Source organism: Sylvia atricapilla, chromosome 3 (assembly GCF_009819655.1).
Source record: "Sylvia atricapilla isolate bSylAtr1 chromosome 3, bSylAtr1.pri, whole genome shotgun sequence".
NCBI classification, from domain to species: domain Eukaryota; kingdom Metazoa; phylum Chordata; class Aves; order Passeriformes; family Sylviidae; genus Sylvia; species Sylvia atricapilla.
Window position 1 is genome coordinate 72,828,448 of NC_089142.1, and position 27,386 is coordinate 72,855,833.

Consider the following 27,386-nt stretch of genomic DNA (forward strand, 5'->3'; position numbering starts at 1 on the left):
GTGGTTTGTTAGGAAGTAGCTGGTATGGAAGACCATTGCCTGTGGCATTTGTTATGATCTCACTGGTTCCTTGTGCTTTCTGTCTCTGTCTTTTTTACTATTTTACAGTGCTATTTTAAACCTCCTTTGTGGACAGGAGGTGACTTTTTTTGCAACATCAAACTTGCTTCTTGCATTCATAGAGGGACAAGTTTTGTTATGTGTGTTGAAGAGGTAGAGTACACAGCTGGATGGGGAGAAAACACGATCTTCAGAGATCTGATTTTAAGTTCCAAGCAAAATCACAGAGCTTTGCACACTGGAGCTTACTTTTTCCTTTAGTTATTGGTTGGTTTTTTTTTTTTTTTTTTAATTAGCAAATTAAATCATCAATACATAAGCTATTATTTTAGTAACAAGGAATAAGGACGAGTAAATTGAAGTAGTAAATGAACCAAGTCTGGATTTTGGGTAGGCTCTTTGAATATAAGCTTGAACTCCTGGCTAACATTCTTCGATGGGTATGATAATATCTGTGTATTTCTACTTGGAAAAGGGAGTGGATTAAGGGTGCTAATATGCTGTATCTGATTGATGAGTTTAAATGCAAAGTTCAGTTGGATTTTGCTGGAAAAGAATTTAAAATTGAGTGGAAGTCAACCACTTCTCTTTTTTCAGGCAAAACAGGAGTGTTAAAATAGCCAGAAGATGATAACCAGCTTCTAGCTTTCTGTGGGTTTTGGTAACATATTCCTAGACTGGTTGTTGGGGGTTTTTTCTCTTAACTGTACACCATAAAGTATTATTTAGAGTCTTTGAATTCTAAAATATTGGCATGTGATGTGGATTTTTCTTACTATTTTGTACAGTCAAAAGGAAAAAAGGCACCTCAGGATGCGTCAGGCATGGCTCCAACAGAAGTAAAGGCAAAGCCAAGACACCGTAACACATACAGACTGGAGCCACGCACTAAAGTTCAGGATGATTTAGTAAGAGACAAAGCTCAAGCCATACTAACGGTATAGTATTACTTCAATTAATTGTCTCGTTGCAAAAGCAGCTTGTCTTGCAGAAGAATTTACACAACAGTGAATATTACCTGAACTTAAACATGCATAAATCTCTTCAATCTTTTGAGTTTTGGCACATGAGTGTAATGTGTACTCCGTTTTGCAAAGTGCAGAAGGGACTCTGCAAGGTCACTGCTGAGCATGTGCTGTTTAGGTGAGGCTGAAGCTTCATAATCCCTTGCATTTTTTAAAATCAAATTGCACTATGGCACAGTTCAAAGTACCATAATCCACAAAATATCCAGTTAGAAAAAGACTCTGTCAGCAAATTTGTGGATTTCTATTAATTCTGCTAATATCACAGGACCTGCATAAAATTACCTGGTATCCTTGACAGTCAGACTGCTACATACACAAGTAGGCAAAAATGAAAAAGAACAATCTATTGAGATAATACAGAACTGTTAGTGGTATTTTGAAAGGTTATAATCAGATCTTCTGCAGTCTTGAAGACATATCTTGGATATTTGGAACAGATATTTGTAGCACTGTTCTTCTGTGAACTGAGCCCGAATAATGGAGAATAATACACTTAAATGGATTGTAAAATGGAGATTGACTGGGCATATGTGTCACCTTTTAAAAAAAAGAAACATTTCAGAGTTAAAGTAGTGCATCCTTTGCTGTTTGAGATCATTGTCTGTACTGACTATTCAACTCACTAGTTCTTCTCATGTTCTTGAAATAAAAATGACTGTAAAGGCTGTTTTTCGCAACAGACTACTAGGATGAAAACTAAGATCTTTCAAAATTGTTTTTGATAGAGTAAACTACAAGAAGCCACATATGATGGAGCTTCTAGTCCCTTCTTGTGTGCTTCAATCTCAGAAGAAATACTAAAGGCTGTGAAGGAATTGGACTATGACCGTTATAAGTATGTGGTATCAGTGCTCATTGTGGAAAAGGCAAATCAGGCAATGATTGTAAGCAAACATATTATTTGTTATACCTTTTGAAAATTAAAAGCAACTTTTAGAACTGTGTATTATCTCCTAGGTGTTCTTTCACTATCAGCAGCTTGTTTGAGGTGGTCCTGAAGCTTTTACATTCTTTATGGGTAGTGGTATCCCAGGTGACAATTCAAGGTGCTGCTGTGGTACTGCCGAACTCTGAAAGTTGTTGTCTTCCTGTGTTCAATAAGTGGTAAACAGCCCCTACTGCACTTCCCTGTCACCCACTTGTTTCTGCTGCGTGCTGTGCCACCACAATTGCATGAATTCAGTGAATTTTGTTTTTCTTTGTCCAGTGTACTTGGATCTCCATTTGGTTCTCACATTCAGCACAAAATTCTGTGCAGTTGTAGTGTGGGGTGACATGGAACAGAAGGGTGGCAAGGAAAGGCATGGTAACTGCAGCTGCTACCAGACATGTTGCTGGGACTTCAAATGAACACCAGTCATCTGAACTTGGAACCTAGAATAAAAAGATTCTAGATTTTGCTGTGTTGGTATATAAATTTAGTATTCCTAGCTCCTGTCAGCATTCAGAACTCTTTTATCTGTCTAGTAACGTGTCAAAGAACACTTCTACTTTGGAGTGTTCATCACCAGTTCTTAAAACCTGATTGAAACCAAACTGTGTTTAGTGAGTTACATGAAACAATGTTTGAAGGGTTCAGCTTCAGAACCAAATCCATTTTGTGAGTTGCCTACATCTACCTGCTTTTCTGGTGCTGTCTCACAGTATGCTGCCTCATAAAGGGGCGCTTTCACTGAGGAGCTGTAGGTACAAACAGATTAGTGAAGTGGTCCAAGTTTTTTCTCACAAGGAACATGTTCATTCCAGCCATCGATTCACACAGTTTAGCTTTGGAAACAATCTTACCAAGAAGTGGTTACAAGTAGGCTGGAGTAAACTGGAGGTGGAGGAGTGGGGGATTATGACTTGATTTTATATGCTCCCAAAAGGAATGTCGAGTCACACAGACACTCTGTTGCTTGTGAAGGGATGCTCTTACAGTTTGTCAAATTGTAACAAGTGAACACAAGAGAGGATTCGGGGCTTGGTGTTGGGATTTTTGGATCTGTCTGGGTGGGAGCTTTACTGTGAAGCAAGAACATACATTTAAAATCGAATAGGAATTGTTAAATTTTTCAACTTTCGCATTGTTGTTAATAGTTGCAACTCTCCTAATATGATTCGATTAGCATTTAGTTCTTTAAAAATAAATAGTAAAACTGCTGTATATAGGCTCATGTGTACCTTTTTCTCTTTTATCCCTTTAGGTTGCCAGCAGATGCCTCTGGGATGTTCAAAGAGACACTTGGGTTTCAGCTAAATGTGAAACTGATACATTTATTGCACTGGCTTTGGTAATGGCTTGTTACTATGACTAAAACTCTGAAAGTCACAGCTGCATTCGTGCAGCATAGTACATGGTATATTTGAAAATTTTCAAGCTATCATTATTTTAGTTGTCATTTTTGTCCTACTGCTGTTGCTACAAACTGACATACAGTTGAGATAATTTTGCTCAGTTTTGCTCTGTTAAAAAAAAAAAAAGAAAAAAAAAACCCACCCGAAAAACTGCTTTGGAAATGTTTATGGTTGAGTACATATGGGCTTCATCTGTTGTAATGTTCTGCTGTAGAAGTGGGAGCAGCTGGTGTAAGGCCAAACATTGCAAAATTTTGAATGTTGCTTGTCTCTTGGGTGCCTAGGACTGTTAACCAATGCTTACATGCAGTTGCAGGTATTGGTTTTCTGAAAAGCATGTGTTTTTTAAGAAAAAGGAGTGTTCATTTTTCATTTACATAGTTGGTAACTATGATAAAATGCTAGTCTGCCTAAACACTTGGCTGGGAGGGAAACTCTTATGCTGTCCTAGTAACCTGTGCAAATTTTCGGCCGCTTGCCTTGAATGAAGTGAAAGTTCAGTTATTAGGTTTCCCCAGTCTTAACCTTTGGTTAAGTATCGCCTAGGGTCTGGTTGGTGGACAAATACTGAATTGAGCGAGTTAGGTCACTTTAGTCTAGGGGCTTCTGGTGGCAGTGGCAGGAGGCCGATGGGGTCAGTCGGGAGGCTATGGAGAATTGGTCTGTAACTCGCAAGGGCTGCAGCGATTGTATTTTTAAAAACGAGACTCCGGCAGATCTGTGAAGTGTGTAGACACCGAGGTGTGTAGCTTTTGGATCTGCCGTGTGTGGAAATCGAGCGCTGGTGCTATTGCCATGTCAGATTTATTGTTAGGAGCTGCAAACAAACGCGGACGGGGCGGTGGTGCTTCCCAACGCCCCGCGGCCGGCTTGGGTCCGAGCGCGTTTGGAGCCGCGGCCGGGCAAACCCCGAGGGGCGATGAGCAGCCGGGGCCGCGGGTGGGCGCACACGCCAGGCGGGGGGAGCCCCCGGCCGGGGGCGGCGCCGGGGCTGGGGCGCGGCCGTGCGCTTTGTTCGCCGGCGCGGGGCCGTGCGCGCCCACGGGGGCCGGCGGCGTGCGGGCGGGCGCGCGCGTCGCCCCGGTCTCCGGGACGAGGGTCGTTCCCGTGGCGGGTTTGGAGGGCTGCCCCTCAGCTCCGCCCGCCCGTACCGGCGGGACCGGCACCGGGAGGCGGCGCGGCCCGGCGCGCAGCCGGCTCTGCGCGACCGCGCAGCGGCGGGGAGCGGCCGCACGCGCCCTCCCTCCGTCGCAGGGGCGAGCGCGCTCGTGGCGGCTCCTCCGAGTGCGCCCCCCGCCCCCCGAACCCCCCTCCTGCGGGGGCTGATGGTTCACAAACGTAGCTCGTCCCCGGCTGACGTTCCCGGAGACGGGAGCCTGCCGGCGGAGCGCAGCAGCCCCGGCCCTGCTGGGTGCCGGCTCCCGCGCTCTGCGCCGACCACCCCGCCGAGGGGATGCTGCCCCTCCGCCCCGCGCTGCTGCCCAAGCGCTACCGCGGCGGCTCGGCTCCGCGCTCGCGGCCGGGCCGCGCGGCCGCCCGAGCGGCGGCGGCGGGAGGAGGAGAAGGGCGCGGCGGCGGCGGCGGCACCGGCGGCACCGGGTCCCCCGCGCCGGTCCCGCGGGGCGGCGCCGGGTCGGTGCGGGTGCCGGTCCGGCGGCGCGGGCCGGGGTCGCCGCGGGCTGCCCGGAGGGGGGCGGAGCAGGAGCCGCCGCGCCCGTGCGCTCGCTGGCCGGTAGGGGCCGCTGCGGCTCCCCGCAGGGCGCGGGGGGGCGGGGCCGGCGGGCGCGGCGCGAGGCCCGGTCGCGCGGCGGCGGCGGCGTCGCTCCTGTTGGCCCAGCCGGCGGCGGCCATGGCGGCCGTGCTGTCCCCTCGCCTCTGCGACAGCGACCCGGCCACGCCCGGCGCGCAGTCCCTCAAGGTGAGAGCGGGTGGCGGCGGCCGCGGAGCTCCGGCGCGACGGCCGCCTCGGCGGGAGGCCTCGCGCGGCCCCCGCGCCTGGGCGCCCTGACCCGCGTCTCCCACCCGACCCGCCCGCCCCGGGCTCACCTCACGGGCGCCGGGAGAGTCGGGCGGCGGCGGGCGGCCTCCCGCGCCCTGGGCCGAACTTTGAACGCGGGTCTGGGGCTGGGTGCCCGGGGCCGCCCGCCTTCCCAAAAGTCCCTCGGCGTCTTCCCGGGGGCGGCGCGGCAGCCGAGTCCCCGCCGCGGCAGCGCCGCAGCCGGGAAAGTTTGGGTCCTGCCGCGGGCAGTTCCGCCTTGGCTCTGCCCGCTGCTCCCGCGCGTCCCGGGCACCGCGGGCACTTGTGGCGCCAAAGACCCGCGGTGCAGATCGGCGGTCGCTCTTCGGAACACGTCTCGCTTTAGGTAGTTTAGGTTTCTCGATCGCCTGATAGAGGAGCGTTACGTCGGTCTTACAATGATAGGCGTACCAGAAAGTTTGTAACGTCACCACGTTTCGTAAGGACTAACAGGCTTTTTACAGAAACATGCGTTTTCAGGGGGAAAGGACTTTTTTTGAAAGTATTTGACTTTTCCTCTAAAAAGAGCTATAGAGCTTTTTTTTTTTTTTTTTTTTTTTTTTTTTTTTTTTTTTTTTTTCTTCCTTATCAGTAAAGGTGGTGGAGCAGCGTTGTGCCTTTAGATTGGAGATGTTTTCACTTCATATATTCAGTCGTCTGCAACAAACGGAACTTGTGTGATTGAATTTCGTGAAATTTTAAGCAAATGAAGACGCAAATATGGAAATGCAGAGCAGTTATCTTTCTGTGTTTTGGATACTCATGCTTTGTAACAGTACCAGGTTTAATAAATGAAAAGTTACAAAGCGGAAGGAGAAACTGCTATCGGGCACTTCCACCAAACTGTCAGGTTGAGATCTCTCTTTTAAAGACGTTTTGGAGTCTCTTGGATGTTTTGGTATGCCAGAGGCTTGCTTTAGCCATGTTCAGGTTTTTGTCTAGCAATTAAAAAGATTTGGAGTGCATTAATATTCTTGTGGGAAATAGAAATGAGCTACTGATGAGACAGCTGTGTCACGAAATACGAATGCAGTGTTATTTTGATTGGGGGCTGCTGCTTCATTCTTCTGAGTTCATACAGGGTGTTCTCAGCAATGATAAGAAATGGCATTACTGGCTGTGTGAGTGGTGATGGATGCTGCATACTGCTTTTTTTAAGGATGGCTGCATTAAGAAAACACAGTTCCATTAAATTTTACTTTTCATTTTTTTGTTACTGTGTGAAAGGTGTTCTTCTTGCTCCTTAAAGGAGAAGAAAAATATTTGTAAAAAATTGCAGAAAAAAAGAAATAAGCCAGAAATCCAGGCGACAAATGCTTTTTGCCTCTGGCCTGTCTTGATTATAACATTGTGAAATGTTCCATAATAAAAATAATGTATTCTTGTTGTCTGGAATATTTTTAAATTGATATTTCTAGTCATATGTTAACTAAAGCATACTAGAATGAAAGACATTAGCAAAGGCAGACCTAATTATGATTGTTGTCATTATTAAATAAGTAGTATAGTTGTCATTTATTTCTGACAGGTTAATTCCTCTTGCTTTAACTTTTCACAGGAGTTAGAAAATTGATTCTTTCACTGTGCTCCACTTTAGAGATTCAATTATGTAAAGAACCGTTTTGTTCTTGACTCAATTACTGGTTATGGTCAGCCACTGACTTAAAGATTTCTGCTTTCTGTCTCAATTATGATCAGACAGTGTTGGTCACTAAATGCTTGAGATTGTTGGTGATGCAGGTAGCATTATGGGACAACAAAACAGTGTGAAAAATGCAACATCAACTGAGTTACTGTCTTCTAGATTTTACAGAACTTTACATTTTGCTTTGGCCTTTTTTTCCTCCACTCTTTATCTGCTTTTGTTGCATTGATCACATGAAATCTGAGTAGTAACACCTGTCTGAATGTTCCCTTGTAATAGCTTTGTTCTCTATCTGTTGTAATACCAAGTTGGGTTTTTTTCCTTCCGTATAATTTTTCATCTCGAGACACAAGTCTTTGCTCCTTGCTTGTAATGATATTTTTTTGTAAACTGTATGCTGTTCGTTTGACTTTAACTGTATACCTATAAACTCCTGTGTTGCTTTCAGTAATATTTTCTCTGATTTTGTCATCATCAGCTCTCAGCAAAGAGTTGAGGTTTCTGTTTTGCACTTGCTTTTGGTTTGGAGTGCTAGTCTGATCAAGTGCCAGAGGTAGTTTAAATCAGGAATTATAAACTTGGTGATCAGAGGTACAGTTCTGTTTATTCAGAACTCTACCTACACCACAGGTGAGAAGTCATCCAGTTCTCCTTCTGGGCTGCCACGTGTCATGCAGGTAGTTTATAACAAACAATAATTTGTTATGTTTGGCTGTCCTGTGAGTTGTTTGTTAAGACTGTCATAGAATGGCTTAGCAGTTCAAGTATATCTAAGTTATGGATTGCCTTGAAATGTTTTTTGGTGTTTTACACTATCTTTGGATCAGTCTTAATTTTTTTAAAGTATTTCCTTTCATTTCAGGATGAGACAGAAGAAAATTCCAATGATGGCAGCCAGCCGTCCAAAAGACGGCGTATGGGCTCAGGGGACAGTTCTCGGAGCTGTGAAACTTCCAGTCAAGACCTGGGGTAATACTGTTTCTTACAATTCCCACTTTTTATTGCAAGCCTGACTTTATTGTTCAGCATACTTAAGTATTAGCTCTTTTTTCATTACTTATGTATTCTTCATACATCTTTCTGAATTGTGGTGATGTCCTATAAATAGCTTGATGTCTATTGCTCCCAGCATATTTTAAGACACTTTATTTTAGATTGCCACAAAAAGTGCTGCATCTGATTTACAATCAGAAGCGCAGTTTACATATTTTTAAAACATTAAATACTGGAATGAATTTTGTCTCTGTAGTGCTGGCTTTTCCTGGTGTCCTCTCCATTATGATGGATATCAGTTTCTTTGGATTCTGTACCTTAGTGTGTTGATAAATGGTGACTTGGAGAAATACGTATGAGGTTGGGTGTAACAAAGTGACTTTTGAAACAGGTGAACAGGATGCAGTGTTTTAAAGTGCTTGTCTAACTTCGTAGTTACTGTTCATTGACATAAAAATGGAAATTACTGAATTTCTAGGGATTTAAGTAGTATTCTTAAGAATTGTTGTGATTTGTTGTAACATTGTCCTTATGTTTAGGTATAGTTATTTTCCTGCTGAAAACTTGATAGAGTACAAATGGCCACCTGATGAAACAGGAGAATACTATATGCTTCAGGAGCAAGTCAGTGAATATTTGGGTGTGACTTCCTTTAAAAGAAAATATCCAGGTATTTATTTTTGAAGTTTTTCTTCTAAAAGCTTGTGTCCTTAAACTATTTGGGTGTAGTCTGTGCTTCTTTGGTTATAGGGTGAGCTAACTGTTAAAAAAAAAGACCAAGAAAAAGCAGATCTGTACTTGTACTTCGTACCTTCATTACTGGAAATAAAATGTATCCACTGGTTTTCAAAGTAGTGTAAAACTTTGCAATATTGCCACTGAAAATTTGCAAACAAGTCGGAGTTGAGGGTTAGATCAGCAGGTTCATCAGCTTGAAAACTGATGTCAATTTTATTTTTAGTGATTTGTCGATGATTTCTTACTGTATAACTGGATCTCTGTATTCAGTTTCCTGAATTGTGGCAACATTCCTACAACTGTGGAAAAATACTATGTTTGTGGAGGTTCTAGTATTTGAGTATTTAATTTGAGTATTAATCAGAATTTTCAAAACTATCTCTATTGTTGGGGAATTTATTTTTAAAAATCATGGTAAAAGAGAAAAGACTACTTTCAGTGCTTGGTAAATTTTTTGAATCAACTTATACATCATGTTTCTTCAGTTTTTCTGTAAGTGGTAACAACAGGCAGGGTCTTGACCTACTATAGGTCAAGAAAATTTACCAAGTTTACGTACCTTGTTTGTTAAATTTAAAATTGATTTGTAAAGTTGTCATGTTTCTTGGAATAGCAGTATAATACAGGCGCTAGCTGCCTGGAAACAAAACTGTTGAAATACTATGACAGGGTTTATGGGGGAGTTTCAATTACTGCACACATTTTTATTTCTCTTTTTTGTTTTTTTTTGAGATTTAGAAAGGCGAGATTTATCTCACAAGGAGAAACTCTACCTCAGAGAACTAAATGTTATCACAGAGACTCAATGCACACTAGGTAAGAAAAGAAATTGTTAGACTCTTTATTACAGTGTAAACAGTGTGGCACTCTGAAAAAGTAGCTTAGGTTTGGTAGAGAAGAATTGCATCCCTCTCATAATTCTGAAATTAAAACTGGTTTATTGTTAGCTTAGTAAATTTGCCATAATGTTTCAGTGTTCCACATTTATTATTAACAAATATATTTTGGATCTGTTGGAATTACTGAGTATTCTAAACTAATGAGGAACCTTTTTCTCTAAGAAGAGAGACCACCATAATTGTGTGGTCTCATATATATACATTATATATAGATATACATGGTGGTATATATTGCATATATATGTATAGGGTGTCTTCATATGCATTGGTCTTGTTTTACTGCATTGCACTGGAGCCCAGCAAACATTAGTGTATCTTAAATGTTTCAGCTTCTGTGTTAGAAATTAACATAGTGTATATTAAAGTACTTGAATATACTTGAAATGGATTGATGTAATTTCTGAGGCTTATGTTGAAAGGGCTTTTTTCTTACTCTTCTGATATAGGTGATTTGGACATGTTAGAGTTTAAATGATGCTGCCATGTTTGGTGGGGGGTTTTTTTGTGTATTCTGGGTCTGTGAAAATCTAATGCCATTTTATATGCTAAGAATCTTTAGTATACCCCCTTTATTTCTCACATGCGAACTGTCTATTCTTTTTTAACTTAACTATGCATAAGAAAACCCTACCTAGTTTTTATATATAGAGGTAAAATGTTACATTCTACCTCATATCCAATAGAGATGTGTGCTGAGTTTACTACCCTTGATTTTAAAATTACAGTTACAATCAGTGGTAGTGACATAAATCATTCCATGCTATTGTCCATGTTTAGAGATTAGATGTTTTGGAACTTTCAGGGGAGGAGATCTGCATTATACCTGCAAACTGAAGCATTCTGACTTCTGAACTTGAAATGCTTTAATTCCTAGTCAGGAGTCTGTGTGCAGCTTGGTGCTCTGAATTGCTCTTCTAATGATTCTTGTCTTATTTGTATATAGACTTTATGTAAACCTCATGATTTCAGTGATAGTTCTGTTGGGTAGTGAAACTTCACCAGCACTGTAAGTTGAAACTAACAGTACACAAAGTCCCATCTAGAGCAAAGGTTCTGCTTCACCAGTGAGTTTAAGTAGGTGATTGAGTCAATCAGTTGATGGGGATTGAAGGGATCCATAACTGTAAGTAATGACAGGAGCCTTGGGTACAAGCAAACTCAGCCTTGAAGCTAATGGCACAAGTTTGAGAAGGAAAAGCATTGTGCACAGCAGGTCATTGTCTTTAGCTACTCAAAACTTTGAGTTGGTCATTGTGGGATATAAATAACGTACAGTTACTTTTGCCAAGTAGCATCATTGTTGCTTTCATTTATTTTAGGTCTAACAGCATTGCGTAGTGATGAAGTAATTGATCTGATGATTAAAGAATACCCTGCCAAACATGCTGAGTATTCTGTTATACTGCAAGAGAAAGAACGGCAGCGAATAACAGATCATTACAAAGAGTACTCTGTAAGTAATTACCACTGAAGTGAACCAAATCTGCAGTGACAGTGTGAGAAAAGGTTCTTCTCAAACTGAGAGTGAAATGTATGTGAATTACTATAATAATTATTTTTATTCCTTCCAGCAAATGCAGCAGCAGAACACACAGAAAGTAGAAGCCAGTAAAGTTCCTGAATATATTAAAAAAGCTGCCAAGAAAGCTGCAGAATTCAACAGCAATTTAAACCGAGAGCGGATGGAAGAAAGAAGAGCCTATTTTGATTTACAGACACATGTAGGCAAATTTAAATTTCTTACCAGTTGTGAGGAGGGAGCTCCTTGCTTGCTTTAGTGAAGTTGTTTCTGGTACCATTTTAACTACTTTTGAGGGGTTTGATTATTTTTTCACTCATATAGAGACTTACAGTTTTGCTGTTCAATGGGTAATACTGCTAAAAATAATAACCTCAAATATATTGAACCTGAAAACTTTTTTAACTTGAAGATACTTGTCTCAGGAAGCTCTAAAAAATTCAGTGCTATTTTGTTATCATGTCTTTATTTTGACACTAGTAGCATAAAACTAAAAGTGTTGTTTATTCATATAAATGGCTAATTCTTCTTTTGAATACTTCCAAAATTTTGCCAACAATACCTGAAGTGAAAAAAGAAAACTGTTTAATACCTTAAAGTGTGCTGCCTGTCAATATTACGCCCTTGTTTTTGTTAGTTGTTATATTACATTTTTATTGCATATGTTACATGCCTTTGAAGCAGTGTTGTTCTGCTTCTATAAAGGCAGTAAAGCAAACATTTTCTCTGCAAATTGTTACATGGCAGTCAATTATGGAAAGTTTTTATTTTCCCAGTGACCATTTTGGAGAAAAGATAGTGGATAATTACTTTTATTTTCTTCTGAGAGAAGGAAGGCTTAATATGTAAGCTTCTCCTTTCCATAAATTTATATTATTAATGGACTTTTTAATAGTACAGTGTGGTTTCAGAATTAGATGGATGTGTTCTTTCTACTCTAAAAGTAATATGGACCAGTAGTGATTATTCATGCTAAAGATGCCAGTCATAAATGTTAATGTTTACTGTTCAATTCCTAGATTTTAGTATCAAAATTAGTTTTCATAGTATACTGTTTAAAGGGGTCTTACCTAATCTTTGTTCAGTTCACTAGATACTTAGGAATTGGATTAAATCCATGATAGTTGGTGTCTCTTAACATTTTAATGAATTAAATTTCTCATGGGAGAACTCAGGTAGCTGTTCCAATTCAGTAAAACTGGCAAGTTAAAAAAATACTTTGAGGAATATTTGGTGAGGAAGGTTCAACTGTTTCTATGTGAAACAAAAATGTCATTGTTTTATATTAAACAATGCAGATTATCCAGGTGCCTCAAGGAAAATACAAAGTGTTGCCTACTGAGAGAACAAAGGTTAGTCCTTATCCAGTGGCTCTCATACCCGGCCAGTTCCAGGAATACTACAAAAGGTATTTTAAAAGCATTCCAACTGCCAGTTCTGTTGCACTGATCTCTTTTGTCTACATGTAGCAGGTGGAAAACATTTCAGTGTCTTTGCTATAAGGTTTCAAATTAATTTTGGTTTGAGACTCTTGATAGTCTTCAAAGATGTATAGTGTGACAGCTCGTGTCAACAAAACACTGCTGACTGCAGGAGCACTGTCTCTGCTGATGAATATTGCAGTGCCTGAAATTTGGCCTGCTCAGGTATTTACCATGGTCAATGGGACATGCATTTCACTCCTGCCACTCTCCTGTTTACTTACCATTTGCCTCTGCACGTGTGCTAAAATTAATGTTTTTGTATCAGTGTTGTAATGCTGGCTTGTGATCACATGTCTTCTGTGTGACAGTCTTGCTGTTCTGCTTAGAATTTTTAGAAACTTTGTAAAAATGTTTAGTGTTGTGGGTAAAGTTGATATTGGATTTGTAAGTGAAAGAGAGAATTGGCAAGCTGGACCTTTACATTTCATGAAAAATGTGTTGCTTGACTGTTGACATATATTTAAGATTTTACTAGCAGCAGGCCACCATTAAACAAATCTATACAGATTTGAAGATTTTGCTCAAGTGCTACTACTGTACAGTAGAGACAAAATTCATGCTGTATGTGCTTGATTTTCTGTAGAGAAGCTCTTTATGTGTCTACATGTGGCTTGCTCCTTCCAGAGTGTGTTCATACAGCCCCCCCCGAATTTGCATGTTACAGGATCTTTCTGAAGGACTTTAATTTTATTAAATCAATTGAATTAAAATTACTTCATGTTAGGTTTATTTTGCATTTGCAAGCTGCTAGTGAAATTGCTTTTCCATCTCAGTGGAGGACACGAGCTTTCATAATATGCAGCAAAATAGTATCCTGTTCCTTACAGTGCTTGTCCTCAGCAGTAAGAGGACTTTCACTGTTTTCTTACTCTTTAAGTTTAAAAAGAAAAATGGTAGATTATGCATGTTGAGCTGTATCTGGCTATAAGCAGTGTGATTACACCTTTACATTCTTCCAAAATTACATTTTCATACTTATTTTTTTGTTCTCAATAATCAGCTGTACAGCTGTATTTTTGACTTTGCTTTGGACATGTTTGTGTGCCCTGGGTACTGGATAGAACTGTACACAGGCTATGTAGCACTGTACCTTGATAAACAAAGTGTATGGTCTGTTTGGCATAGTAACATGGATTGGTTAAAACTTTGCTAATACACCTGTGTTCCATGAATATCTGCTCTAGATAAAAATCAAGTACTATACATGGTATCACATTTGGGAGGAGAAATTAGTATATTTCCTTTGTTTTCAGAACTGCATGTTTTTATGTTCCTTCCTGAAAAAAAGGAATTATTTATAATATCTTTCTTATAAAAGTCCCTGTGTACTGTGTGACTTAATGAATGAATTTTATCTATTTAACTTCAGATATTCTCCAGATGAACTTCGTTACCTGCCCTTAAACACAGCGCTTTATGAACCTCCTTTGGATCCGGAGCTGCTAACGCTGGACAGTGATGGAGATTCAGATGATGCAGAGGAAGGGCGAGGTGATGAAAAAAGGAGAACCAAAGGCAATTCGGTGAGACAAATTGAAAGTATTCCTGAATAAAAAAACCCTTTCCCTTCACTTTTGTTAGTTTAATTAGTTTCTTAGAATCTTGTAACATTTGCAAAATGAAGGGAAGGCCTTTTTTTAGTATTTCTGTTTATTTCATAGCATTGCTCTCCATTGCTTTCTCTTTTGGTCCATTTTAAGAGTAAATTGAACAAATATTTGACATTTCTGGTCTTTTTTTCCTTTTTAAAATTTTTCTTTTGTTTTGTTTTGTTTAAAGAAATTTTGAAGAAACTTCCCAATGCAGCTCTTCATTATGCCCGTTTTCCCAAGGGGAAGTTGCTGGCATTTCTGAGGAGAATGAATACTGTAGTTCAGGTCACAGTGTATTTTGCTGTTGAAGTCCCACAGAATCTGTCCCCAAAGCAAAGATGTTGATAACCTCATAACTTTTTTTTCTATGATGTGGAAGCAGCAAGTACCCAGTATAGAAAATTACTTCATTCAAATTTAAAAAGAAGGTAAAAAGCACTGTGTTTTTTCTTTACAATAAAAATTTTAAAAGATATTTATGTTTTCTCCACTTATGCAAATGCAAAATTAACTATTAGCTTAAACTTAAGGGAAGTTTTCACATATGTACCTTGATAGGGCTTTAAATGCTGAAGAGCGAGCTCAGATTCAAATTAGCTGAGTACAACTGAACCATTGGTGTGTTGGTGCAGTTTGCATGTTGGTGACAATCTCTTTCCAGAAGTTTAACCCTAAGTTTAACAGCAGTGGAATGTCACAGTGCATTTAGCAATTTCTAGCATGAACATGTTTGATGGGGGTATGTACAATTCTAAATTTTGTCATGTAAATATTTATCTTCTTTGAATTTTGTAATATACTTAATTGAGAAAAGGAAGAGGTCAGCTTGTAGGTTAACAAAGGGAGAGATTGGTATTTAATACACTGTTTCTGCTTGCATTTTTATGAGAAGGAAGAAATCATACAAACAAAGCATGCTAAATGTCAACTCAAATTTTCAGTTTAATCACACTCCAGCTTTTTTACAGTTGGTCAGTTCATCTTTAACCATTTTTCCCAGTTTCCTTTTCCATTGACTTCCATTCTCATTAGTAGTAAAAAAGAGTAACTGGACCAAGCAGACCCTTTTGATTTTTCACAGAGGCTCAGAGTTTTTTGGGTTTTTTTGTGACAGAATACAGAAGGAAAAATGTCCCTGAGTCTGAAAAGTGTAGAGAAATGTGGAAGATTGATAGTCAGATTCCTGTGAAATGGTTTTGGCTATGGGAGCAGGGGATTCATATAGCTTGTTAGTCATTGAGGGGGGCATATAGTTCAGAAAAAACATAGACGTGGGGCATTGTTAGATTTGGGCTACTTACTATTTGTCATATCTCCCTGGTGAGTCCTACAATATGCTTTATAACTTACCCTTTTTTACAATGTCCTCTGCTCCATTGTTGGAGTTGGTAGCAGTTTTCTGTTGTGTTTTAGTGGGTCTGACCTAAATAACCCTTCCCCTAAAATAATGGTGAAGCATACCATTTCTTGTTGCCACATAGTTTGATCTCCTTTTGTGTTACACTCTGCCATTTGCTCTGTGTCTGTTTTGTCTGTTTTGATTTTAGGACCTGGGGCACAGGCTGATTACTATTATGTTTTTACAGAGTGTGTTTTACTGTAGGGCATCATTGTTATTTCGCCTTTTGGGTTTTGTTGTAGTAAATATGAATAATCACACTGCTTCCTTCTGGAGCTTTTTGAAAGCCTTTATTAACACTTTTCTGAGAAAAGTCTTGTGCTGCTGCTCTTAATTATTCCTACATTGATCTCTCACCCTCTTTCAACCTCTTCCCCTCTTTCTTGCCTCCTCATTCCTAAAAAAAAAAAAAAAAGCTTTAACTGCAAAATATATTGTGTTGTTTGGTTCTGTATAAAATACGGAAGCATGTTTTGCCATTGATGGCTATTCTTCTGCTACAGTCCAAATTAAATATTTAGATTGCTCCTGGTGAAAACAATAGGTGAGGGTGGCAGAAAAAAACCTTAACATGTTTAACTCAAGGCAGTCCTTGTACATTTTAAATGCATGACAAGGGCACTTTTTAACTTTTTGCTGGCCCTTTGTTGTAAACAGCATCTTGTATTTAGTTGATTTCTTGCTGACTTCTAATGAAAATGCTTCAGAGAATTACACTGTTGTGTTCCCCACACTGATACCAAGACCAACTGCAAAAACATGACTGCTGTTGCTGATGCCAGTCTCTTAAATGAGAAAAAAACAGATTATGAATGTTGTGAGCAAATGTGTTCTAGATTGTGATAAACCACGTGCTTTTGCAGAAGGAATGGCATATCCTTCTCTTACTTCAGTTGACTCCAAGGGGCATAGGAAAGACTTGTCTGTCTATCCAGAAAAATAAAAAAATATAGCTTTGGTATTTTTATTATAGGACAATTCGTCTGGCAATGTATCTGAAGGTGATTGCGCCACAGACAACCAGGAGGATTCTTTTCAGGGAAGACAAAAAACAAGAGACAAAAGTGCTACTCCAAGAAAAGATGGTTCCAAACGTTCTGTATTACCCAAATCAGTTCCTGGGTACAAGGTAGAAGAAAAAAGCCCCTGACTGAATTTTATTCACCAGCTTCCTGAAGTATTTGGTTTTTCCAATAATATGGAACTTCTGCTTGCTGTACTTCACTAGCTGTTCTCCTGTTGTGTGCTCCATCTGTTTGTTTCCTTATTTCCTTTATGCTTATATTTCGTGTGGGGCTTTTCTTTACCCTAGCTGTGCAGTGGCCTCCTGTTGGGTTAACTTCTTAGATTCATAGGCAGTAACACTAGAAAAATCCATTGTGGATTTATCATTGGAACTCAACATCTTTCGTCTGCTTTAACATAGCAGTCAGAAGCATGTGCCAGTTTGAAGCTAGCATTTCACTATCTGTTACTCTTTTTTCTATTTTGTATGGCAGCATACCAAGAGGTCAGTCCTGTCAAGTGCAGCTGTGTGGCTGAACATATTGTTGTGACATTCATTTTAAGTACAGTCTTTTATCCTGTGATGTTACAATGTATAGGATGGAAGGCAAAAAGCTTACTACAGCTGTATAGGCAACACTACGTAACCCCTGTAACAGTATTTGGAAAATAGCTTTTTATGTAGTTCATACTATGTAGTAACATTTGTGGGCAATAGGCTTTTATCTAAACTAGAAACTTGGTGAGGATGTTAGGACATTTCAACTATCAAGCAGTGATTGCCGAACCTAAGGCCCAAATCTTCAGTATTCCTGTGTAATAATTTCAAGAATTATGATAAAAATACTTTTCAGAAGAAATGGGAATTGACATTCATTGTTCATGTGTTACTATTCTGCATACTGGGACAGGATCCAAATAAACTGTAACACATTTAAAGTGCATAATTATCTACTGAGAGGAATGAGAATTTTCCATTGTCATTTTTGGGAACAGGAATAGATCCATAAAGAAGGAAAACACTAACTTAAGATAAGGTTGAGTGTTTACCAGTGAGAAATGGTTATTGACAGTTATGGGACAAGGAACACTTTTGTCAGTGACAAGTTTGTAAATACTGAGAATCTGTCTCAGCAAAAGTGAGCTGTTGATGGCTTGGATTTTATGTTTGTAAATATTTGCTATCTGTGTTTACCAAGTTAATAGTAAATAAACTATAACTTACAATAAGAAGCTAATTTCCAGCAAGAATTGGACAGCTTTGATAAATTTCCTCTATATACAGTATCTGTACAAGTTCATAACAGCAAGCTCTAGTTGCATTTTCTGTTTTCAGGAACTTACTAAGAAATGCGTGAACTGTGTAGATTTAGACTGTGGTTACCACATATATATATATATATATATTTTTGTATGTAACTTTGCAAGAAGTTGTAGACATAGAATGCATTTCAGTATTCCCATGAACATGAAGTCCAAAGATGAAGGCTGAAATTTTACTTTAGCTTCATTTAACTTGACATTAGAAATTGTGTGCCACTGGTTTTCAGAAGCTTCACTTAGCTGCAAGATGCCCAAGTGTTCAATTATTTCAATCTATTTAATGGCCTTGTGAATGTGTGGAGAGAGAACTTGTGGAGAACTTTCAGCATAATTTTGAACTTAAAATTGTAGAAGAGCAGTAGTAGTACACAGCACTGCATTTTGAAAATGGATTCCCATGTCAATTACTTATTGTTTCAAAATCACTAATTCTGTCAGTAACAAGGTCTTACTATAAATTTACAGTGCCACATCTTTGCAATGTCAATATACCCTGCCTGCATCAACCATCTCAGCTGTTGTTAAATCAGGGGTGGTGATGATATGTTAGGAGGGTGAGGAGATTGGCTTTCTTGTTTGTGGGAACATTTGAAATCTTGTAATAAGCCAGATCATATGAGCTGTTTTAACTGGCAAGACAAAATGATTCTTGTTTGTCAGTCTATAAAAACACCAGATAACAATATACCTACCGTATATGCCTACATATTAAGGCACTTTGAGCCGAAGGCTTAACTGATTCAAAATGTTTTCCCTGTGAAATCTTTATAATACTTTTGTTCTATATTGTTCTCTAATATTGGAATATTTTTGTAGGACACTAATTTTTTGGTTACATGTAATTAAATTTGAAGGATAATTGCTATGGCATCAGCATATGTATGTATAGTTATAGCCACGTTATGAGTATTACAGGATTCCATACATTTCCACTGCATTATTTTCAAGTAAAAGAAATACTGTATTTTATATGGAGTCTTTTTTATTGTCAGTTCTTTAACAAAGAACGGTTTTACATTTTGTCATGTTACAAGTAGTGAGTCTGTTGCTGCAGGACTGACTGCTACAATTGCACATACAGGGTACTGTTAAAAGTACAGGAGATTTTTTTTGCACATAAAACTGAAAGGTATTGAGTATTTTTATTTTGCAACACTTCTGTTTTGAGTCACTGTATATGACAATGTAACGCTTTGCATTCAGAATAGGAGGTTATAAAAATGGCGTAGTTGGAAAGCTTACTTTGACAGCTGCAGCACAGCAGCATGGAAGTGAAAACCTGCACAGCACTGTCATCATTTTGACCTTGCATTCATTTTCTCTCCTATCTTACCCCAATGAGATGGGGATGTAGAAAGCAAAATTTACTCCTAATGACATGGGATATTGTGACTTCCCATTTGAAATTGACAGACATTTTCTACAGCATTTCTAAAAGCCATTTATGGTGGTAGAATGGAACTAGGTTAAAATATGAATAGTCTTGATTGCTTTTTTACTTTTTTTCTTGGTTTTGTAAAAATACTTCCATACTGTTGGAACTTCATTCTTAAAAGGCTATGATCCTCTCCTCCTTAGTATGCATGGTTTCTAATGAATACAGGTTTAAGACTAAATGGAAGCATTGTTAATAAATGCATCTGTAGCAATGTCTATCTTGAGAGTTAAATGTATCAGAATGTGAAGTACACACACGTGTAACACTTAGATGTGTCCAAAAAGCAGCTCACTTTGGCTGGAGTACTGGGGAGCGTGCTGTTGTATATTAAAGGCAGTAAAATACAAATCTGTAACAAGCCAGAAGTCTGATTAGAAAAGTGTGCTTGCTATGCTAGAAAGGCTTGGTTTTTTAGATTACAATACAATTTAAAAAATATAGTCTAAACAATGGAAGGGTAAATGCTGCCACACTGACAAGGTTTAAGCATGTGCCACTTTTGTTGGGAGGAGCAGGGTATAAAGGTATACATGTAGGACATGTAGTATAGTTAAGAGTAAAAGAGTTTATGTGTGGTTTTGCTTCCATTATATTTATTATTTTGTAGAGATGTTTGTGTGTTAGACTTCTTTTACTGTTTTATTATATTTATGTATAAAACAGGTTGACTTTTTTTTAAAATAAATAAGCAAAAAAAAGTGTCTATGAATTGCCTCTGTCATCTTTTGAAGGAAGTTACCTATAAACATACAGTGTGGTGTTTTGCTTTCTTGAATAAAAGTCCATAGACCAAACAGTTTGAAGCAGGCTGTAGCCGTGTTTTACATAAAAAGCACATTGAAAACTTCAGAAAACTTAAAGCAATGCATCCTGATACTTTAAAAATGAGTCAAGATACTGACTTGCTCGGTGCTATCAAAAATTGGCTGGGGAAATAAACAAATTTAAAGATAAGTTGTATTGCAAAAGAGCTTTGTAATTTCATGTATTTATTTGTGTTTTCACTTTTTAAGTGTTTTAAAATTAAACCTCATTCTTCTCCCACGTGTGGTTGGTAGTTGACTGGGATTCTTGCTTCCTGGCAAGCTGTTTAGAAGCCTTCAGCTCCCTCTGCTAGCTGGGTCTTTGAAGTAACATTGTTTTTTAAAACTGGTACCTAGTCAGTTTAACATCAGTGAGTACTGCATTAATTTTAGAATATATTTCTCAGTAATTTCATTATGCAGCAAAGCTCAACAATGTAACTACTGCCAGGTTTCTGAAATTTGGAATGCCTTCTTCCTCAGCCTCTTCAGGATGGAACTGTTGGTGTATCTATGAAGTTGGCACACAGAATACATAGGCAGATGTTCCACATTGTAACAGCCTGCTATTTCACTTACCCTTTGGTTCTCGTGGACCCAGACACACTCCAGATGATCACTTTGAAAAATTATAATGTAAATCTCCAGTCAAATGCAAGGCTCTTGTTTCTTACATGATTATGACTAGATACAAGAAGGAATGGTAAAAGAAATGCACCCCGGTACAGCATAGCTAACCACATAATTTGAAACTGAAGATAGAAAAAACCAAGTTTATTGCTTTTGTAATTAATTTTCCATATGTAGGGACAAATGCAATGGAAGTAAAAAATCTATATATAAATTCCTTCGTAAGCATGAAATCCACACAGAAGTTCATAAAGTAGTATTCCATATTGGAATAATCTTCCTGAAATTTTTCACCCTTTTGTCACTTATGTCACTTTTATTTTACCATGAGGAGAGTCATAGCTGAATTAAAAGGAAGAGGCAAGTACATGCTTTTGATCCATTCAGATTTACATATAACTCAATGACAAATGCAAAATTTTACGTAGTTAAATATATGATTTTTTAGTGCTGCTGTTTGTCAGTAATAGTCACGTGTTTCAGGGTTCATACATCCTGACAGATAGTTTATTAATTTTAATAGTTAAGGAGATAGATGACATTTCCTGTTGAATCTGTAAATTCTTCTGGAATGAATTTATAGCCCTCTTCTACCCTTCCAGCCAAAGGTCATTCCAAATGCTATATGTGGAATTTGTCTGAAGGGTAAGGAGTCCAACAAGAAAGGAAAACCTGAAGCTCTTATACATTGCTCCCAGTGTGACAACAGTGGTGAGTATCTACATACACTAAGTGGATTCCTAAGGGAATTTGACAGATCTGTTTGTGGACATATTTAGTGTACTCCATGTGTAGCAAGAGTTCAGTTGCCTTTTCTGTCCTTTGTTACGACCCCATCTCTCTCTCGTGTTCTCTGTGCTCACACACTCAGTGCACTGTGGGATCTCGTCAGGAGGTGAGCTAAGCTTCATACTCGGTAAAAGCAAACAGTCTAACTAATTTTAAATTTCATTTCAGGCATAAAAGTAATAATACTGGTTTTAATCTAGGCCACCCTTCTTGCCTTGATATGACCCCGGAGCTTGTTGCTATGATTAAGACTTACCCTTGGCAATGTATGGAGTGCAAAACGTGCATTATATGTGGGCAGCCTCACCATGAAGAAGAAATGATGTTCTGTGATGTATGTGACCGTGGTTATCACACTTTCTGTGTCGGGCTTGCTGCTATCCCTTCAGGTAATAACATAAGAGTTACTTGTTCCCACTTCCTCTGAATCCTGAGCTCACTCTCAGAATTAATACATGCATTGCTTTTGAAAGAATAGTTTAAAACAAGTGTGAAGGGTAAGAGTAAGAAACACTGTAGGAAAGCATTCAGACTATAGGACCTGGATTTTTTACTAAGCTTTATTTCTGTATATTTGGTTGTGCACAGTTAAACCTGGCAATTCCTATGTAGGAAATATAATTGACTTTCACAGAATAATCCAAACAGGCTCACTCAGAACTATTTATTTTCTATATCCATAGAATACTGAGAATAATTACCTCTTTTCATTGAAGAAACCTGTAAAAGAAACTGTATTGCTGCATATTGCTAGAGTGTAGCTGTCACATTAATTGTGCTGTTTTAATTTATAAACGAAATAGTTGTCTCAATTTGTTATTTGTAAGTATCTTTTTATTCCCTTTTTTATTCTCAAATATCAAAACTGCAACAGAAGTACCTCCATGGTAGGCATGGAAGCCAGTAGCTTTAAACTGTCCAGTCACTCATGTCATGTGGCCAATTCAGGGCAGTAGAAAGAAAATAACAGGTGGTAGTGTTGCTTTAACGTGTAATTTTAAGTCCAGGGTAAGTTCATGAATATGTATTCAGTGGCAGTGACAGTATTCCCTGGACAGTACTTAAAAGACACTGCACTGCCCCATTTTGGGAAGCACTGTTGCTTTCCTACAGGTTCTGTGGCTGATTTCACTTGGAGGCTGAAATAAGAATATAATCAAAATAGATTATATGTCTACAAAATTACCAAAGCAGGCTTTGATTCCAGCTGTTGTAATATAAACAGTTAAGAGCTTCCCCAACTGCCATTCATTTCTGCGATGGGTAACTTCACGACCTCAAACTAGTCATTCACCTGAAAATATGACTGGCAAACTCGAGCATCTTTTATAAATCTCTTACCTAATAACCACCTCCTTGACAGTGCTGGCACTTCCTGAGCTCCATGAAGATTGGTGTAGCCATCTGTAGTGGTTATAGAAAAAGAGTCTGCACCGGAACGTGATTTATGTATGCTGCTTTATAGAAAAGATGCTCACTTTTAAAAGCATTAGATGTTCACATTAAAGGAAGTACTGCAAATAGATAAGCATCTAACAGAATGGTGAAGAGCTGTCTAAATAGATAAAAGTAACAAACTTAGTCGGTTTCCCAGTAATTGATAACTTTCTTTTCTTAGGTCGCTGGATTTGTGATTGTTGTCAGAAAGACTCTCCTGTACCCAGAAGAGGAGGAAGAAGGGGGAAAACCAGCAAGGAGGGCTAAAAAAGCCCTAAAAAACTTGCTGTCCAAAACTTAACTGCACAAATTAAAGTGATACTCTGGTGCTATTTAATCAACCACTCTATAAGAGGAGCAATACCACTTTTTTTTTTTCCTTTTTACTAAATAAACTTTGTCTATATAATGTTTTTTTGTGATACAAGTCACCAATGTCTTGTCAGGTGTTAAGAGAGGCAAGCCAAATTCCTATGCAAAAAAGAGAAGTCTTTCAGTAATGAAATTTAAATTATACAGGCATTTGTATAAAATTATAGTAACATACTTGTTTATTTCAGTGCACTTATCAGTAAGCTCTGTGAAAAGAAAATTACAGAGCAATTTAAATGTATTTTATTTGCATAGCAACTGGTTATTCTGAAAGACTCAGCCAAAGCAAAAAGTATTCCTGGTAAAAGTAACTTCTAAGGAAGAGTGAGCATGAGATGACCTTCTTACAATATACTGCAAATCCCTTTCAGCAGAAATTTTCCTTGCAAGCTAATGACTTATTCATAAATATGTGCTTGAAAAAAAAAATATAAAATCCATCACAAAAAGCTATTTAGGGAAGTGTAAGAAAGCACCTCAAGTTTGAGATACCTGTGTGCTGTGTTGTTTTTAATGAGACGAAAATGTCATACTGACAAGTAACAACAGCTGAAGGCTCCCTCTCCCTGCAGTAACAGCAAAGAAGCAACATGCACTTGATTCAGGTCATGGATTTGTAGGGGTGATGAGTGACTGGACCAATCTCTGTTTGACAGATGGCTGATCTGATGTAGAGCACACGCAGTCAAAATACAGACCATCTACTCCCTTAGGTGATTGATTTTCTCCTTTCTTCACCCTAAGCTCCTCAACTTCATGAATACATTCAAACACGTTGCTGATCAGTTTTACTGGAGCTATTTGCTCAGAAAAGAAGCAGGGTTATTTTTAAATATGCTCTATATTGAGAAGGGGACTGAAGTGCAGTATTTTATTAATTTTTCTTTATAAAAAACAATAGAAAATACTGAATTGGAACTGATTTTCCTAAGCACCTATTTTAAGTGAATTTAACAAGATCCCAACTATACATTCATTTTTAAGCCCTGATCTCTGAAGAGCACTGCAAATACTGTGCTGGCTGTTCATTTTACATATAGGGGAGGATTTACAATATAAAATTAAATATGGCTTTTTCTCCCCACTTCCTTTCTGGTTTAGGAAATGTAACCCGAATATCTCTTCAGGAAACATAGTGTGTATTAAATATTACATCAAGTCATTCATACCAGTTTCACAGGATGAAGTGTGACTTTAGTCCAAGGTCTATCAATTTAAAAAAGGATTTCAAGTATTAATTTCAAGATTCCAATAAGTATAGTCCAGAAAACAGACTCCTCATCCTGAGTTTCATCTTCTGTGGACTGTGAATATTTCTGGTTTGCCTCCATCTCCTCAGGGTTATAGGAAGCCTCGCCAAATGGGTACTGTACAACTGTTCGATCGTAGTACACCTTCATTTCAAACTCGCTCTCCAGGTGAGAGGGATGGCCGTAAATCCCTATTCCCACAGGGCGGCGGAAGTGTGCAGGCACGTGGACGATGTCCTGGCCACAAGTTACCGACTGCAACTCGTAGTCGTCAAAGCTGGGGTGAAGTGTCACATCGGACACGTACAAGTCTGCATCACCTTTTAAACTCCGCATCTGAAGAACGATCTTTCCCTCGTGATTTAGTCTCAAATAGCTGTAGTTCCCTGCTCCAATCTGACCTTGGACAACATGAAGAAGAATCCATTCCTCTGGTACGTCCTCTTCCTCAAAGGCGTTGACCACAAATAGTACTTGAGCTGTCACAAATACTGTCAGGATTCTTCTCCAGTGTGTTGCCATGGTCTTTAGTTGTATTTGGATTCTTCCTGTGTCCTGTGTGCTACCTTACAAATACAAAACACAATGCAGGTTTTAGTATACTCCCTTCTTGGAAGTAATCTATTTATTTTTTTTAATTTGGTAATTCTTATAAATCCTCCCTAGTCCATACAAAGTTAACTTTAATTGTGTTCGTTAACTTATATTTTTTTATAGTCAGAGATATCAGTGCTAAGATTCAGAACTTTGTCAGAAGAAAATGGCTTAAATTTCCCAAAGTTAAACAGAAATTGATCAAGCCAATGTTCTTTCAGCAGAACTGACACAGAGACTTTAGTTTCATTATACCTGCATGCATGCCAGACTCGACAGATACCAAGAAGGAATGACATCCAATAATTCTAGCTTCCCTTTAAAAATAACCAAAAAACAGTTAAGGAAAGGAAGGCTTTTGCATGCTTGAAGATGCTTAGCTTTATATGAGGTACTTAGGACATCCTATTTGTTCTCCCATCCTCATCCTAGCATATCAACTTCAAAAGACAGTAAAGGTGCAAATCTGGATGTGGACTTGAAGCAGTAAGCATTCCAACTTGCACTGGGATGGAGTTAGAAATAAAAACAAATTATCTAATGAGGTAATATATTAATTTACGGTCCTGATGTATGGCTTGTTTCTAGGACCAAATTTAGCACATTTTCCCTGAAAAAAATGCATTTACTTTCAAGAAGGTTTTGTTACAGAACAAACACTCAGCTCTTTACAGCACTTGCATACAAAAGCTAAGGCCGAAGGTACCGGGACAAGGGGAAGATGGAAGGGACTACTGCAAGATCAAGGCTCCTACAGCCTCTTCCCTCCTTGCTGCACGCTCCCAGTCGGGCAGCCTGAGTGTGCCTGCCACACTTCAGCCCTCTGAACAGCTGCACCAAGTCTCTAATTGCAAAGCAGCAGCTTCCAAACCTTGCTGCAGCCTTCCAAAGTATACAGCTGACTGAATTTGACATGCAAATCACAGGAGCCGCAAGCCTGAACACCTTCATGCTTAAGAGGAAGATTCTTATCCCCTCATTCCTTCCATAAAGACACTACAATTATCTGAAACCAGAGAGCTGCCTCTTGTACAAAACAAGTTTTGTACCCTGCTAGTATCAAAACAAACTGCATTACTTCCACTGAGATGTCACTTAAACGTTAGAATTTCTACAACTGAACGGATCCAGAGGAGAAAAAAATAGAAAAAAAAAATGCCCAACTGTTTCTGTAGTTCCACGTTTTCTGCCCCAGAGGCCTCGCTACTGCAAGGCCACAATTCTGCAAAGACAGCATAAAAGACCGAGGTGTAGCATTCGCTGAACCTGCCAAACTGACAGAACTCCCTCAACAGCCACAGGAAAAAACAGTCTTGTCTCGCCCGTATGAGAAAGCTGACTGTCATCTGTACATCGAAGTAGAGATGAAAAAGCCGAGCGGAGCCACAGAAGGAGCTCCACATCTGACTAGAAAAATAATTAAAGTTATCTAGGAAAGGACGAAAGCCGTCCTGGCGCTGGCGCAGCGCTCGGGAGAAGAAACGACTCCGAGAGACCTCGGACAGAGTCCCGAAGGAGCAGCTCTGCCCGCCCGGCTCGCCCCCGCCTCCCCGCGGGCGGGACCCCCCGGGGGCGGCGGCGGCTGCGGGGGACGCGGGTGGCTCCGCGCCGCTCCCGCCGGCTCGCCCCGACGGGCCCGGCGTGGGGCCCGGCGTCACCGCTCCGGCCGGGGGCTTGGGGCAAGGCTCACCTCCGACCTGCCGCGGGCCTCTGGCTCCGGCGAGGCCGCAGCCACGGCGAGGAAGAGCAGCGGGGACTCCGCGGACGTGCGGCAGCGCAGCGCGGCCGGGGCGCCGCGGGAAAGCCCCTCCCCGGGGCGGGCCCCGGGGCAGCGCTGCGGCCGAGAGGAGGCCGGCGCTGAGGAGCCGGCGCACAGGGCGGGACGCCGCTCCTCCTGCGCGGCCCGGGAGCCGCTCTCTGCGCCCGGCCGAGCCCGGCCCGCGGCGGCGCGGGGGCAGTCGCTGGCGGCGGGTGGAGCCGCCGCTGCCGCCGGGCGCTCCCGCCCCGCCCCGGGCACGGCCGCGGCCCCGGTAT

The 27,386-nt window shown here is 40.1% G+C and overlaps 3 protein-coding genes across 12 annotated transcripts; 2 read left to right on the forward strand and 1 right to left on the reverse strand.

The window, feature by feature from the left end:
* The first annotated feature begins 884 nt into the window (after positions 1–884).
* DYNLT2 (dynein light chain Tctex-type 2) lies at positions 885–3,385 on the forward strand. Its single transcript, XM_066314423.1, has 3 exons — positions 885–998; positions 1,814–1,972; positions 3,275–3,385. The coding sequence occupies exons 1-3, from the start codon at positions 885–887 to the stop codon at positions 3,383–3,385; spliced, it is 384 nt and encodes a 127-aa protein (XP_066170520.1).
* A 1,812-nt stretch (positions 3,386–5,197) lies between these two features.
* On the forward strand, positions 5,198–23,545 carry PHF10 (PHD finger protein 10). Of its 7 annotated transcripts, none has more exons than XM_066315785.1 (13): positions 5,219–5,343; positions 6,035–6,340; positions 7,950–8,056; positions 8,620–8,750; positions 9,551–9,634; positions 11,037–11,170; positions 11,289–11,438; positions 12,535–12,644; positions 14,090–14,243; positions 16,685–16,840; positions 21,513–21,621; positions 21,900–22,088; positions 23,318–23,545. In XM_066315785.1, exons 2-13 carry the CDS (start codon positions 6,149–6,151, stop codon positions 23,401–23,403), a joined length of 1,602 nt encoding a protein of 533 aa, XP_066171882.1. In that variant the 5' UTR covers positions 5,219–5,343; positions 6,035–6,148; the 3' UTR covers positions 23,404–23,545. The 7 variants fall into 7 exon arrangements, 6 of the variants coding, with proteins under 6 accessions (XP_066171884.1, XP_066171885.1, XP_066171882.1 ...); XM_066315786.1 differs by having other exon boundaries at positions 9,557–9,634; XM_066315787.1 differs by lacking the exon at positions 6,035–6,340 and having other exon boundaries at positions 5,198–5,343.
* Positions 22,242–27,321, reverse strand: C3H6orf120 (chromosome 3 C6orf120 homolog). Of its 4 annotated transcripts, none has more exons than XM_066315794.1 (2): positions 27,043–27,321; positions 22,242–25,320 (listed from the first exon to the last, which is right to left on the reverse strand). In XM_066315794.1, exon 2 carries the CDS (start codon positions 25,278–25,280, stop codon positions 24,723–24,725), a length of 558 nt encoding a protein of 185 aa, XP_066171891.1. In that variant the 5' UTR covers positions 25,281–25,320; positions 27,043–27,321; the 3' UTR covers positions 22,242–24,722. The 4 variants fall into 4 exon arrangements, with proteins under 4 accessions (XP_066171891.1, XP_066171890.1, XP_066171888.1 ...); XM_066315793.1 differs by having other exon boundaries at positions 22,242–25,324; positions 27,043–27,320; XM_066315791.1 differs by lacking the exon at positions 27,043–27,321 and adding an exon at positions 26,448–26,770.
* Positions 27,322–27,386: the final 65 nt, after the last annotated feature.

Excerpts from the sequence above, each read along its gene's own strand:
- DYNLT2 (XM_066314423.1), top strand. The coding sequence starts at position 885 with ATGGCTCCAACAGAAGTAAAGGCAAAGCCAAGACACCGTAACACATAC. Across the intron at positions 999-1,813 it reads AAGCTCAAGCCATACTAACG|AGTAAACTACAAGAAGCCAC; the intron begins GTATAGTATTAC and ends TGTTTTTGATAG. Across the intron at positions 1,973-3,274 it reads AGGCAAATCAGGCAATGATT|GTTGCCAGCAGATGCCTCTG; the intron begins GTAAGCAAACAT and ends TTATCCCTTTAG.
- PHF10 (XM_066315785.1), top strand. The coding sequence starts at position 6,149 with ATGAAGACGCAAATATGGAAATGCAGAGCAGTTATCTTTCTGTGTTTT. Across the intron at positions 8,751-9,550 it reads CTTTAAAAGAAAATATCCAG|ATTTAGAAAGGCGAGATTTA; the intron begins GTATTTATTTTT and ends TTTTTTTTTGAG. Across the intron at positions 11,439-12,534 it reads ATTTTGATTTACAGACACAT|ATTATCCAGGTGCCTCAAGG; the intron begins GTAGGCAAATTT and ends TAAACAATGCAG.
- C3H6orf120 (XM_066315791.1), bottom strand. The coding sequence starts at position 26,755 with ATGTGGAGCTCCTTCTGTGGCTCCGCTCGGCTTTTTCATCTCTACTTC. Across the intron at positions 25,321-26,447 it reads GTAGAAATTCTAACGTTTAA|CACACAGGACACAGGAAGAA; the intron begins GTGACATCTCAG and ends TTTGTAAGGTAG.